At 34.3% G+C, this 14,375-nt stretch overlaps 1 protein-coding gene across 23 annotated transcripts in view; it reads left to right on the top strand.

Moving 5' to 3' along the window:
• The first annotated feature begins 4,007 nt into the window (after nucleotides 1-4,007).
• Nucleotides 4,008-14,375, top strand: part of LOC143048550 (adenylate kinase 9-like) — a 53,332-nt gene continuing 42,964 nt past the window's right edge. For all 23 annotated transcript variants that reach the window (XM_076222299.1, XM_076222286.1, XM_076222297.1 and 20 more), the window contains exons 1-3: nucleotides 4,008-4,086; nucleotides 12,951-13,094; nucleotides 13,944-14,064. In XM_076222299.1, the coding sequence (XP_076078414.1) occupies nucleotides 4,069-4,086; nucleotides 12,951-13,094; nucleotides 13,944-14,064 (283 nt within the window). In that variant the 5' untranslated portion in view covers nucleotides 4,008-4,068. The remainder of the gene's footprint in view (nucleotides 4,087-12,950; nucleotides 13,095-13,943; nucleotides 14,065-14,375) is intronic.

The following is a 14,375-nucleotide window of genomic DNA, read 5'->3' as shown; positions in this document are numbered from 1 at the left end:
CAAAAGAAACCTTTTAAATCTTTAAGGGGATATTGACAAGTTGTGTACATGATGTGCTAAAAATGATAATTATTTCCTCCATTTCTCTAGATTTTTTTTCAAAATTTCTGCATTTATTTTCATCTATTCCATGTTCCTTTCGTTCTTCTGTTTTGTCATGGTTTGATTTTTGCTCAGGCCTTTAAATATTGCAGATTTGTTAACCTATTGGTGCTTGATAATGTCATGAATGTTTACACAGTTTAAAATGTCTTCATTTATTGAACTGTTTGTATTATATGGGCCGGTATGATATGTATAGTTAAACCAAAATTTATGGTCAAATTGATATTCAGGAAAATAGTTGGGTTTTATGCAATGTATTAGCTAAAGGGCATTATTTTTTGTTATATTGAGCATTTCTTGTTATTAATTAAAAAAAGGAAAAAAATGCTGTATTTACTCATTACTTGGTAAAAACCTTTTAAGTCAACAATGGTCATTTTTTTATGTCCATATTTATTGCATTCAGGAAATAATAAATCAACGACATTGCATTTTTATGCTAAAGTTTGGAGAATAATTCCTTCAGTTTTTGTCAGACCAATTATGAAAGTTATGGAAAAAACCCATTGGTTTTCAATTTTTGTCTGGTCTACAATGAAAGTTGTGGAAGAGAAACATCTGGCTTATAATGAAAGTAGTGGAGGGGAGACAAAAGCATTCAGTTTTTAGCCTGGCCAATAATGCATGTTGATGTTGTGGAGGTAAGACATAAGCATTCAGTTTTTTGCCTGGCCAATAATGAAAATTGTGGAGGGGAGACAAAAGCATTCAGTTTCTTCAATGCATGTTGTGGAGGCAAGACATAAGCATTCAGTTTTTAGCCTGGCCAATAATGAAAATTGTGGCAGGGAGACAAAAGCCTTCAGTTCTTGTCTGGCCTACAATGAAAGTTGTGGAGGGGAGACTTCAGCATTCAGTTTTTGACTGGCCTACAATGCATGTTGTGGAGGCAAGACATAAACATTCAGTTTTTGTATGGCCTACAATGAAAGTTGTGGAGAGGAGACATAATCATTCAATTTTTGTATGGCCTACAATGAAAGTTGTGGTAGAGAGACAAGCATTCAATTTTTGAATGGCCTACAATACATGTTGTTGAGGGGAGACATATGTGTTCAATTTTGTCTTGCCCACATTGAAAGTTGTGGGGTGGAGACATAAGCATTCAGTTTTTGTCAAGCCTACAATGAAAATTGTGGAGGGGAGACATAAACATTCAGTTTTTGTCAGGCCTACAATGAAAGTTGTGGAAGGGAGACATAAGCATTCAGTTTTTGTCATGCCTACAATGAAAGTTGTTGAGGGGAGACTTAAGCATTCAGTTTTTGTCTGGCCCACAATGAAAGTTGTGGAGGGAGACATTAGCATTCAGTTTTTGTCAGGCCTACAATGAGAGTTGTTGAGGGGAGACTTAAGCATTCAGTTTTAGTCTGGCCCACAATGAAAGATGTGGAGGGGAGACATAAGCATTCAGTTTTTGTCTGGCCTACAATAAAAGGTTTGTAAGCTAGTTTTTTTGTCTGGCCTATGATGAAAGTGATTCAGGCGAGAAATAACCATTCTGTTTTTTGTCTTGCCTATAGCTACAATGACAGTTGTGGAGGGGAGACATAAGCATTCAGTTTTTGACTGGGCTTTATAGAAAGTTATGGAGGTGAGACATTAGCAGTCAGTTTTTGTCTGGCCTACAATGAAAGTTGTGCAGGGGAGAAATAAGCATTCTTTTTTTTTGTCTGACCTATAAAAAAAGTTGTAGAAGGGAGATGTAAGCATTCTGTTGTTGTCTGACCTATAAAAAAAGTTTTGGAGGGGAGACATATAAGCACTCTGTTTTTGTCAGACCAACAATGAAAGTTGTGTTAAAGAAACATTGGCTTTCATTTTTTGTATGGCCTACAATGAAAATCGTTGGAGAGAAACATCTGGCCTTTAATGCATGTTGTTGAGGGGAAACATAAGCACTCAGTTTTTGCCTGGCTTCAATGCAAGTTGTGGAGGTGAGACACAAGTGTTCCGTTTTTGTCTGGCCTATAATGAAAGTTGGAGAAGGGAGACATAAGCATTCAGTTTTTGTCTGGTTTATAATGAAAGTTGTGGAAAAGAATCATTGGCGTTCAGTCTGGCCTACAATGAAAGTTGTGGAGAGACATAAGCATTCAGTTTTTGTCTGGCCTACAAGGAAAGTTGTATAGGCGAGACATAAGCATTCAGTTTTTGCCCTGCCTATAATGGAAGTTGTGGCAAAGAGATATTAATATTCAATTTTTGTCTGGCCTATAATGAAAGTTGTAGGGGTGGAGACATACGTATTTTTAGTTTTGTCTGGCCTATAATTAAAGTGATGCAGTCGAGAAATAAACATTCTGTTTTTGTCTTGCATACAGAGAACGTACACTACAATAAAAGTTGTGTAGGCTATAGAATTAAGCATTCTGTTTAGGCTGGCCTACATATCATGAAATATTGAGGAGAGACATAAGCATTCTGTTTTGCCCGACCTTCTGAGAACTGATGATGTTCCCTCGAATCATCAACTAATTACAAAAACAAAGATCAATAGTACATTCGTCTTCCTTTTTTTAACCTTGCACCAATGCCTGCTCGTGAAAATTTCAGCATAAGTACGTTTCATCTTATCCTACTTTAAGGTTTCCATCCTCTAGGTATACAATGGTATAGAAGTACTGCTGTTCTAACTAAGCTAATGAATCCGTAAAATCCATGTTTATTTTGGAATTTTACTATTTCTTGTATGAGTTTCATGCCTTACTTAGCTGCAACTCTTATATAACAGACTATTTACCCATAGCTGGGGCCAGGTTGATCAGTGCTAGAGCAATTCAAAACACATATGGGCCTACGCATTGCCTCTCTTGGGCCCTTGCTGCCCACAAGACCTTTTGCAGTTTATAGACCCGAGGTATTGGACATCAAGCGTATCACTATCGTGTGGCAAATAACTAATATTATAAAAATTGGGTAAAACGGAACAGCCAAAACAGTATATATCGTATGTACATAGGGCTTTCACGGTTAACAAAATTACCGAATTTGTCCTATTAGAATCGAAATGATTCATGGCAGCCGTAGATTTGTTTTCATTTAACCATAGGTTGGGCATTTATATTCTTATTTTACCCCTCGCTAACGATCAGGGTAAAATAATCAAATATAAATGCCCAACCCATGATTAAATGAAAACAAATCTATATACGGCTGCAATGAATTATTTCTTAAATAATAAATCTTTTAAGTACTATATTTAAGCCCCTCTTTAAAAAAAATGTAAACCAGTGCTTGATTATATTTGGGACTGACAGGGCGGAACTCATGATTTACGATTGACACTATTGTTCAGAGGCGGATTTAGGGGGGGGCAGGGGGCCCGGGTCCCCCTTTTTGTGTAAAAAATTGGTTGCTTATGTATAGGAAATCACTGAAGCGTGACTGGAGCGGGGCCCCTCTTAGGTCAGTCAGTGGGCCCCCACTTATGAAAAATTCTGGATCCGCCACTGTTGTTGTAGCAATTATGAGTATCAGTATGAGAGGATTTCATTAATAATTTGCGCGTATAGGGGCCGTCTCAAAGACATAAATAATTACCGTGATATTCAATACAAATTGTGGAGGTTTTCCGAAAACCGAGATTGTAAGATAAATGAATTTATGCGAGAATCCCTTAAAAGGTAGTGTAGGGTTCGTGCATTTATAAACATTTACTGTAGAAATCATTATCACTGAATTGTGCAAATAATATATCAAATATATAATTTTATACACCAATGAGTTGTATAGTTCAGGAAATACTAGATGGGTTACACAATATAAAACAGGCAAGCTCAGTATCTCATTTGCAAAATCGAACATTAATCATATAAACTGCCTTTAAAAAAAAGTAACAGCTATAATATAGAAATAACATTAAACTTATTAAGAAATGGGAGTAGGTTATGCTGCATTAATTTAGCAAGTTTTCCTAAGATTTGACTTCCGGTGAGATCGTTCCTTGGAGACGAAAACAACATGGCGGATCCCACAATGGTAACATTTTAGAATAGCGAAGTGACTTACGTCCTAATTAAATCCAGGCTTTTATTAGCTTTGACATTAACAATTATTTACTCAAGTTTAAACAAAAATGCACACCTCTTTGAATCGACTATAGGACGTAAATGACATCAGAAAAAATATACAATAGGTCAATACAAATGTTAAAGAATTTTAAGAAAAACAACAATGTTATTTTTGAAGCAATTTGAGACATTGAAAGTGAGATGTTTGTTTGTTTGTACATTTTTTTTCTCCCATCTATTTTATATGAGATAGGTTGTATAATTGAAATAGTACACAGTCCAAACAAGGTAATTCTAGTCATCGACAAATGCTTTAGTCTTGACTTTAGTGAGTGTCAACTTGACACTATAATCTCTCTGTATTTTCGATCACTCTGGTAAATTTATGTCGCTATTGTATAAAACTCAATAGTACGTTTGTATTAATGATGTGGCACTGCAGAGAAAAATTAAATAATTAACCCTTTTTAAAAAAAAATAAAACCTTAACGTTTTCTGTGCCATGGGCCGATTTTAGGCCGATTTGTATATAATGCGTTGACTGCCACGGGCCGATTTTCGGCCGATGTTTTTTTTCTTGACTTCGAACAATAGGTTTCAGTGACGTCGCTTTTTTTGTGTACTGTGGGAGGGGCTATAGCACGTTGCGTTATGCATGCAAAGTGCTTTCAATTTAATTTTTAATTTGTTTTAATTTGTGTGGATTTTCTGCTGATTTTTTGTATTGTATAAAAATAATCCTATCAAAGAAATGTTACAGTTTCACTAAATAATGATAGCAATCGAAAAGTTTAATTACTGAAACCAATTTTGATGCACTGCATGTGCACCTTTTATGGCATAATGATTCTTCAAAAGTACGCTGAATCGAAATCAAACAATACAACAAGCATAAAACATCCAATGAGCGAATTCCAATCCAAATAGAATGACTGATAAAATCAATTATAAAAAAACAAATACCGTCTAGAAATAGGTCAAGTACATTGTAGGGTAATTTCAAAAGTGCTTGTCATGCTCCTGGTACAGAGCCATCTTTATGTGAGGGATGAGGATTCGATGCATTATAAATGACTAATTCATGTAATTTTAGTGGGCTGTCTTAACACCTGATATAAAATAAAAACATTAATCTGGTTAGAAACAAAAAATATATTTTAATCATGATTCAACACATAAATGATTGTCTTTACACTCCCGGTGAACACCTTTACCGCAAACTCTACACACTGTCCTACTCCTCCTTCGACCCCCATAACCATTTCTGTCTGAACATACATCGCAATCTTTTTCTCTATGACCAGGCAACTTTCTGATTCAGTGTTTGTTCTTATTTTGTCTATTGTCGTCTTGGTTTTCGTTTCTTAGCACCATGTGATCTTTAGCGAGATCCTCTATAAGCCTTTGTGTGAAGGATAATCTCGACAATTTCGGATTATCGGAAGTGTTTTCTTTATAAATAATGTATGCATTGATTACCATACGGTGCATAAGATTAAAAACAACCTTTTTCCAAACCTTTAACGTTTTTCGTCCATCATTGTAACTTTCTGTCATCATGTCAGCCAAATCTACGCCCCCCATAAATTTATTATACGAGCAAATCATAGCCGGTTTATCATTTTCTTGTGCTGCTATAGAAAAAGAGGATATGATTCTAACTGGTTTTCGACCATTCCGTTCTTTATATGCACATAACAGAATTCTTCCTTGTCTAATATAAATGCTTTCCTTTTCCTGCAAAACAGGATTCTTTATTGTGTTTGGCATTTGCCGATTAGCGCGTAATGTTCCAGTAAACAATGTTCCTTTTGCTAAAAGCTCTTTAGCCAGATTAATTGAGGAGAAAAAACTGTCAGTAAATAAATGATAAGCTTTGTTTAACAATCCTGCGGCATCTAACAGTTTGTTGACTACGTAAGCACCCTGTAACATTCCTTGTGGTGTTGGGTCATATTGTTTGCCTTTGTAAACACTGATTTGACAAATATAGCCACTGACGGCCTCGGCTAATACCCAAAGTTTGACTCCAAATTTCGCCGCTTTTGAAGGAATATATTGTATTATTGATGACCGGCCTTTAGATGCGATTAAGCTTTCGTCAATACTTAGGTTCTGTTTTGGAATATAATGTTGTTTCGACTGTTGATTAAAAAGATCAACGAAGCACTGAAATTTTGATGTGGGTGAATAATTATCGTCGATCCGATTCGGTATTGTAGTATTATCTACGATATGAAAAATTTTTAAAATGCTCTGAAATCGATTTCTAGAAAACATGTTACGAAACCAAACAGTATCCTGGCTTTGAAATTTGGTGTTCCAATATTCTGTAATGGATGGTTTACGTATGAGGCTCATGTTAAGTATTACTGATATAAATCCTTTCATCTCATCTAAAGTTACAGCACCAACTTTAAACCAGGAATGAAGACGCGAAAATCTTCTTATCCTCTGCCGACTAGTGATGAACTCTTGTGCATACCTGTAAATAAAATCACAGTATAATTGATATGAAATATACAAATAGTAAAAATAATCTAAGAATTAGTACATTTTACAATTCTCAACGCGTGACCTAATAAATTGGTAATTCACGAATGCGCGTAGCCCATTAGGTAATTTTTAGTGCTTTTTTGTTTAACGTCCAGCGTCAAATTAATGTGTATATTTAGGACGAGAACATAATAATACTAACGTAAAAGATTTCCCCTGCTTTGTACTAGTTCAGAAGTTTACATTGCGCAGGAAGAAATGTCCCCTTTCTCTGGCTTATTATTCTGAATCCCAGCCGACCAGTCTTTACATTTTATAATAATTATAATTTATTTCCTTGTGCTTAGTGTATAGAAGCAGCAAAATCATATATCTATAGTTTATAAATTATTAATAATATTATATTATGTGTTGAAACGACTGGGCAATGGTAGGAAAAAATAAGGCAAATGTGTTCTTAATCGCAACGTGTGCATTAATATATCGTACTGAGTAAACTTATGGACTATTTTTATATGTGAAATGTAACATATAACGCAACAATTAATTGTAAATATTACCTGTTTGTCTCTCTGACAATATGTCGTAGAAAATCAAGTGTCAAAGTAGTCAATAGGTTTAGCGTCAGCAGCAGGGACATTCTGAGGGCCACTGTTCTCTACAAATCTTTGGTCGTGTAAGAAGTCGATTTCCGGCGGTCTAACTCGAAACCAAGGATTGGCATTCATTGGAACATCATTCATCTCATCTTCAGATTCTGAGCTACCGCTTAAAACTTCAAAATCACCATCACTCTCCCCGTCTGAAAACTCCTCTGAATCACTGGAGTCGGCCATATTTGATTCACGAGCAATATGACGTCAACCGATATATTTTTACATGACGTCAAACATTAAATCGGGCGATATCTTTTTGCGCCAAAAATGAACTTATTTGCGCCAATGCTACTTCTGCGCCAATCCATTGAAAAAATATAGGAATCATTTGCGCAAATAAAAAAAAATCATCTAATTTCGCCAATATTTTGAATGTATCTAATTTTTGTATCTATTTTTATACGCCCGTCAAAATTTTGACGGGACGTATTATGGTATACAAATGTCCGGTGTCCGTCCGTCCGTCTGTCCGTCCGTCCGTCTGTCCGTCCGTCCGTCCGTCTGTCCGTCTGTCCGGCGTAAACATGTCGCACCGTAACTTGAGAACGACTTATCCAAATTTCATGAAACTTAATATAGTTGTTTCTTATGATGGTCAAATGATCTGTATACTTTTTGGTGAAAATAAGATTTAAACTTTTTGAGTTACGGCACTTTGTAACTAAAACAGGGGTGTGTTTTTTTTCACATGTCGCACCGTATCTCAAAATTGTTTCTTGATTATTGCTTAAAACTTTACACACTTCTTAGTTATATTAATCTTAATATCTGTATACTTTTTGGTGATGATTCAAAATTTCATTTTTGAGTTTTTGAGTATTTTATAAAAAAGGGGGAGGTTTTTTTTACATGTCGCGCCGTATCTCAAAAACGATTTATGATTATTGCTCAAAACTTTACACACTTCTTTGTTATATTAATCTAAAGATCTGTATACTTTTTGGTGATGATTCAAAATTTCATTTTTGAGTTATTGAGTATTTTGTAAAAAAGGGGGAGGGTTTTTTTACATGTCGTGCTGTATCTCAAAAACGATTTATGATTATTGCTTAAAACTTTACACACTTTTTTGTTATATTAATCTAAAGATCTGTATACTTTTTGGTGATGACTCAAAATTTTATTTTAGAGTTATTGAGTATTTTGTAAAAAAGGGGAGGGTTTTTTTTTACATGTCGTGCCGTATCTCAAAAACAATTTATGATTATTGCTTGAAACTGTACACACTTCTTTGTTATACTAATTTAAAGATCTGTATACTTTTTGGTTTGATTAAAAATTTTATTTTAGTGATATTTGTAAAAAAAAAAACAGGGTGGGGGGGGGGGGTTCACATGTCCCGCCGTGTCTCAAAAACAATAAATGGTTATTGCTTAAAACTTCCTCAGAACTATTTATGATTATTGCATAAAACTTCCACACAAGACGTCGGGCGTATCATGCGCTCATGGCGCAGCTGTTTATTGATATATCAACTACTTCGTAAATGATTTTTTTCTCTTGTCTCCTTCGTCCGGGCTTTGGACCGGAATTTTACCTACTGAGTTGAAAGTCTTTTGGGGCTCTGGAAATTATTTTTGAAGGTCGTTTAAATAAAATATCAGTTGCTTTTCGTTTGCAGGCTGTTCTTAAAATTTTTGAATATTAGCCGGTTCTATGTGTGATTCACCAAGATTAATTTAATTGTAATTAAAATATTATGTTACAAAAGAATATTCAGTAATCATAATTGAAGGTAATCAAGGTAGATCGAGCCTAATTCACTAGGCATTTTTTTCGGAGATCTTGCAAATTTGAACATCAATTTATTATTCGAACGAGCAAAATATATTCAATACAAAGTAAATAATGTACTATCAGAAAATGTTTTATTAGTATCAAAGTTGAAAGAATTTGACAAATAGTAAAATTACAGGCAGAAAATAATTATACTCCACAACAAAAGAAACGCATCAACTCAAGTGAAAAAGTTTCAATTGTCTATGACTGCATTATAAGTGACTGTGCTTGCAAATGTTGCTGGGGTCATTTTTTTTAAGCCGGTGTATAGAGGTGTATAGAGGCAAATTCTACTTTTTCCAATAGTTTTTTATGTAGTAATGTTTTAATAGTTTCGAATCTTTCAATTCTCATTGATGTTTTTATAAATTGTTTGGAAAAGATAAAAGCAGGCGGAGAAAAAGGGAGACTAGTTTCAGTTTCAACAGCGTATCCCTTTTCAATCATTAATTTGTTACTTTTCAATTGCAAAGATTACTCTTCGTGTTTGCAATTATTTTTCTTCTTTACTTTTGAACATTTGAGCCATAGTAATGGTATCTTGATAAAGAAAATGCGTAACTATAATTCTTCCATTTTCAATAACTATCCGAAAGTTGTTAAATTTTGTATCAGTATGAATTATAAAAATAAGGAAATGTGTAATGATTGCCAATGAAACAACTATCCACTGTTTATTTGAACACTAGGAACCATCTCTTTCAACTAAAAAAAAAACAAACGAAACTTACTTTTAGTTTAAACAGTATTTATTAATGAAAAAATACATTATATATATTACAATGTTACATAAAATTTGAATAAGGGATTCGGAAACAAGTGTGAAAAAAACTTATATAAATCCGTCTCCCTTAACTTACTTTTGCCCATCGAATTTTTAAAAATAATTTTTCATAAAAGTATTACCGAAAAAAGAAATAATATTTCTACGCATAGAGAAGCAAGAGGTCTCAAAATTGTCAATCAATCACTGAAAGACGTCGTACCTTTTTACTCAAAATCTTATGACGCGACGTTATTGTTAACGTCACTGACGGCAAATATTCTTGTGTACTTTAGAAAAAAACAAGCTTGGCAGTAAACGGAAAATTGCGGATTTTTTCCTGGCACTGAAAGGGTTAACTATCATTGTATGTATGAATGAACTTCGATATTCCGCCTGTTAAGACGCACCCCTTGATTGACTGCAAGGGTACAGCGGATCCATGTACACTCCTTTAATGGAGATGTGTCCTTTACAATATTATCCCACCACCAGAACAATCCCCACCCAACACCGTCCAAGGGAGCGTGTAGGACATCGGGAAGTCTGTTAATATGTTTGAGGAAGCCGAAGTACTCGGAGAAAACCACCGGCGGGAGCAGACAACCCAAAGAGATTTCAGAAAATTGATCTCCAGGTCAAGCTGGGAACAACTTTGACCTACCGAGGCCCCCCGAAGTATCCAATCTAGTTTAAACTCCGGTCTGGATACCAGAGATGTGTGTGGGAGGGTGAAAATCATCCTACTGATGTACTAAAAATTTGACGTCTCGTGTGAGAATCGAACTCGGGACCTTCAGCACTGTAGCCATCGGCCTTAACCACTAGACCACGAACCCACACTATTTATTTAATAAAGACCCCTAACAAATGTTGAATATCTTCTATGTGATGTTTGTAATTTTCATTTTCTGTTGTTACTAATAATACTTCTGATTCAAGTGTTAGTTTTGATGCTATGAGTATGAAGTAGAGTGCAGAGCGGAGTTTCTCTCTAGCCTCCTCATAATTTTCACAATACAGTAGATTATATGGTGAACTGTTTCTTTTTGTCCACCGCTGCATTTGTCGTTGAGTGCTGGGCATATCATTGATTTGTATAAGTTTAAATTACAATATCCTGTTCTTAAACTAGTTGATATCCGATACATTTCAGTTGATAGTTTGTTTTTGGAACTGTATTTTATACATTTTGTTGAAAGGAATAATATCTTCTTCCCTTATCACTGGTGTCCCATGGGTTTTGCCATTTTAACATAATACACTATCTTTTGCTCCTTTTTGTATATCTTGTTTTGTGAATATTGAAATACTTTCTATTTTTTACCTTTAGTCTTTACTTAGCCTTTACTTTTAGGCTTAAATTAAAATATTGTTTGTTTGCCCTTTACCGACCGACCCTTAAAATTTGTTCCACCTGAAAATCTTTTATTTGTATTTATCAGCAAGACTTTATTTTATTTTATTTTTTCGTTCCTACCAAAAATCTTTTATTTGTATTTCCCGCTCAAAACTTTTTTACCGGAATCCTCTGGTTTTATCTTTATCGTGAAAGGTCTAGTCCGTTTGGTATCACGTGAGCGTTTGACATGAACACTTGCATTTAGAATTTCAAAGCATTTGTTTGAAATCGATGTTGAACGCTTTGAAATCTTGATATGACGTACGTTAACTCTGTATTTTTATACTTGAAGAGCAGGGTTCATTTACAAAAAAGTTCGTTTAAAACCGTACAAACCGTAGTATTTTGTGTAAACGGACGTTGTATTCTATGTAGGGATGGCCTTTTGTGATCCGTAGATCAGGAAGATTATGTTAACGATGCCTTCGACCAGCATTGCTATATTATTTATATCTGATATGAACCAAAGGTGACAAAAGCCTGTGAAGTGGAGAATATTTGGCAGTAAAATCGCCCAAGTTTTCCATACAGATCATTTATAAATGCGATGTAAACTATGTGACAATTGAGTTTAAGTCTTGTACCATTTTTATTAGAAACATAGGCACACACGGAAATTTAAACACTCTAGGGACTTTTTTACTAGTAATGTATGTCTGCCTGGACATATTTTACCAGGACAAAGTTATCTCTTACAGAAAACCTTTAGGTAGAGGTAAGCGTACAAGGTACGTAGTACAGAATATTAGTGCAATCTAAAACTCTTCAAAGTTCCAGGCATATTTAAACGTTGAAAATATGCGGCACAGCTCTATATTTTGATATTTGAAAACAAAATAGTAGTGCATATGAATTAACTTCACATTCTACATGATACTTTTTTTTGAAGCGTAGTCCCAGAAACTTATTAGCAAAAGCAAAATAGACAAAAATGACATGCAGATTTTGTATCTATAAAATAAAATATTATACCTACCTGCCTACCCATGAAAAAAAATATACCGAGCCAAGTTATTTTTTTTGGGAAAAAAATAAAATATTTTACCTACCTACCTACCCTGTTTCAAAACATAGGGTCGGAAAAGGGCAAACAAACAATATTCTAATTTAGGCCTTATTTAGTAGTGCTATGTAAAGTAGTCTATTATTTAATTGTCATATAGATTATTTAAGTACACCTATTTAAAGTATGTAACAATGCCATGTCCAACCCTATTTTATTAGAGAATCATTAACAAGATATAATTCATACCTTAAGTGAAAGAGACATAAATACCATGTCAGGAGTCATTTATTTAACTAATTGTAACAGCTGCCTTACCTGATTCATTCAATTGAGTCTCCCCAGATGGGCAAGGGAACACATTTTGTTTGCTTTAAAATTGGATGTTAAATAAGCACCAGTCTCTGTTCTGTATTCTGTAGGTGTCGCTGTTGACACTGGATTGTATCACTTGTAAATATTAAAGTATTGCATGTACAATTTTCATTTTAAAAAGATACCAATATCTTCTGCTTTCTCAGTTTGGTGGCGCCATCACTTCTTATTATTCTGCCACTTTTGGTCAAATTACTTAAGCTAAAATGTAAGTAACTGAAGTAAAAAAAAATATGAACCAATTATGGATTCATTAGACAGTGTATTTATCATGTTTGATTTTTGTTATTATTGAATTTCCTACTAAAAATGAAAACTTTGTCCGCATATAAGTGTAATACATAATTATTTGTTTTAGGCCACAGAGGAAGGCCAGGGTGAAAAACCTATGATGTTACGGGCAGTAAGTGTGTCAGAACCAGGGAGCAAGACACCATTTGAGCTTCCAGAGGATCTTATAAAAAATACAGAACTGGAGATGGATCCTTATAATGAAAATGAGGTGAGAGTGAAGTAGGCAATCACAACACAGTAATATCAAATTGATTTACTACAGGCAAAAAATATCAAGTCTTAATGTTTAATGTGAATACAAATTACGTTAAAAGCTAGCACAAAACAAAGTATGGTTCACATCTCAGTTACATTTATATTTGCCACACACATTAAACAGCCATAAACCAATCAACAATTCTGTTGTTAAATCTCTTAGCTTAAACTGTCTTATTTAAGTAAATGTTATGCCAAGTTTAACCCATTAGATGATACTGTTGCTTCAGCTGAAACTTGTTAGGATTGCACATTTATATTACTGATACGTTCAGTTGAGTTTCCTTGAATATATCAGTGTTTTATTTAAAGCAAAAATTCGAGATCTGGGGTTGCAGTATTGTTTTTTTGCTGATCGAAGGGTGACAAGCATTGACTTAAGTTTGTTGCATATTATGTTATCATTTCAACTTGACACGTCCGCAAAACTCAATAGCGTACATCAAATCATTCTAAGTAAGTTTCCGCAAAATAAGTGTGTTACTTCATTAGCACATGATGAATTGTTTGAAGTAAATTTGTAATCCATGTATTGTGTTAAAAACGTCATATTCCTTTCCAAATTGCGTGCCAAACATCATTTATTTTGTAAATTTTCTACATCTGCCATTGGAATATTTGTTTAAAGTAGGGACCAGAGTCAGAAAACAGACCCGCTTTGAACGAAATCCAGATTCTCACAATAATGTCTATGGACGCATGAATGGCACAGCTGGCAGATGAATATTGATCACTAAAACAATATAGATATATATTATCAATATTATAAACAAATCAATTAAAGGTACATCTTAATTTGCAGACTGCATTAAGGTTTCTACATTCCAAGCCTACATGTTTTATTGTGATTGGTAAACCAGGAGCTGGGAAGACCAGCCTTGTAAGACGTTTAGCTGCAGAGTGGAAATGTGAACTAATTAATCGTAAGTTATGTGACAATCAATGCATGGGAAATTTTTCAGTGCGTTTGTTTTTATTATCAATGTTGTCAGGGTTTACAGATCAGTTCTAGTTTTAAACATCAAGGAAAAAGTAACTACTTTATAGATTTTGCGCCATATAATCGGATTTGCGGTATGTTTTAGTCTAGTGTTTCGTTAAGAAAATGTAATCACAAAGCAATTAACAACTTGTTACATGTACATTTGTATATTTGATTCATATTTTGATATTCTTTGTAAGGAATCGGAAACAGTTTTATGTTTTTTTTGTTTGGGTCAGAATTTTCAGCGAT

Source organism: Mytilus galloprovincialis, chromosome 10, assembly GCF_965363235.1.
Source record: "Mytilus galloprovincialis chromosome 10, xbMytGall1.hap1.1, whole genome shotgun sequence".
Lineage (NCBI taxonomy): Eukaryota > Metazoa > Mollusca > Bivalvia > Mytilida > Mytilidae > Mytilus > Mytilus galloprovincialis.
This window is presented reverse-complemented; position numbering and strand designations above follow the sequence as displayed.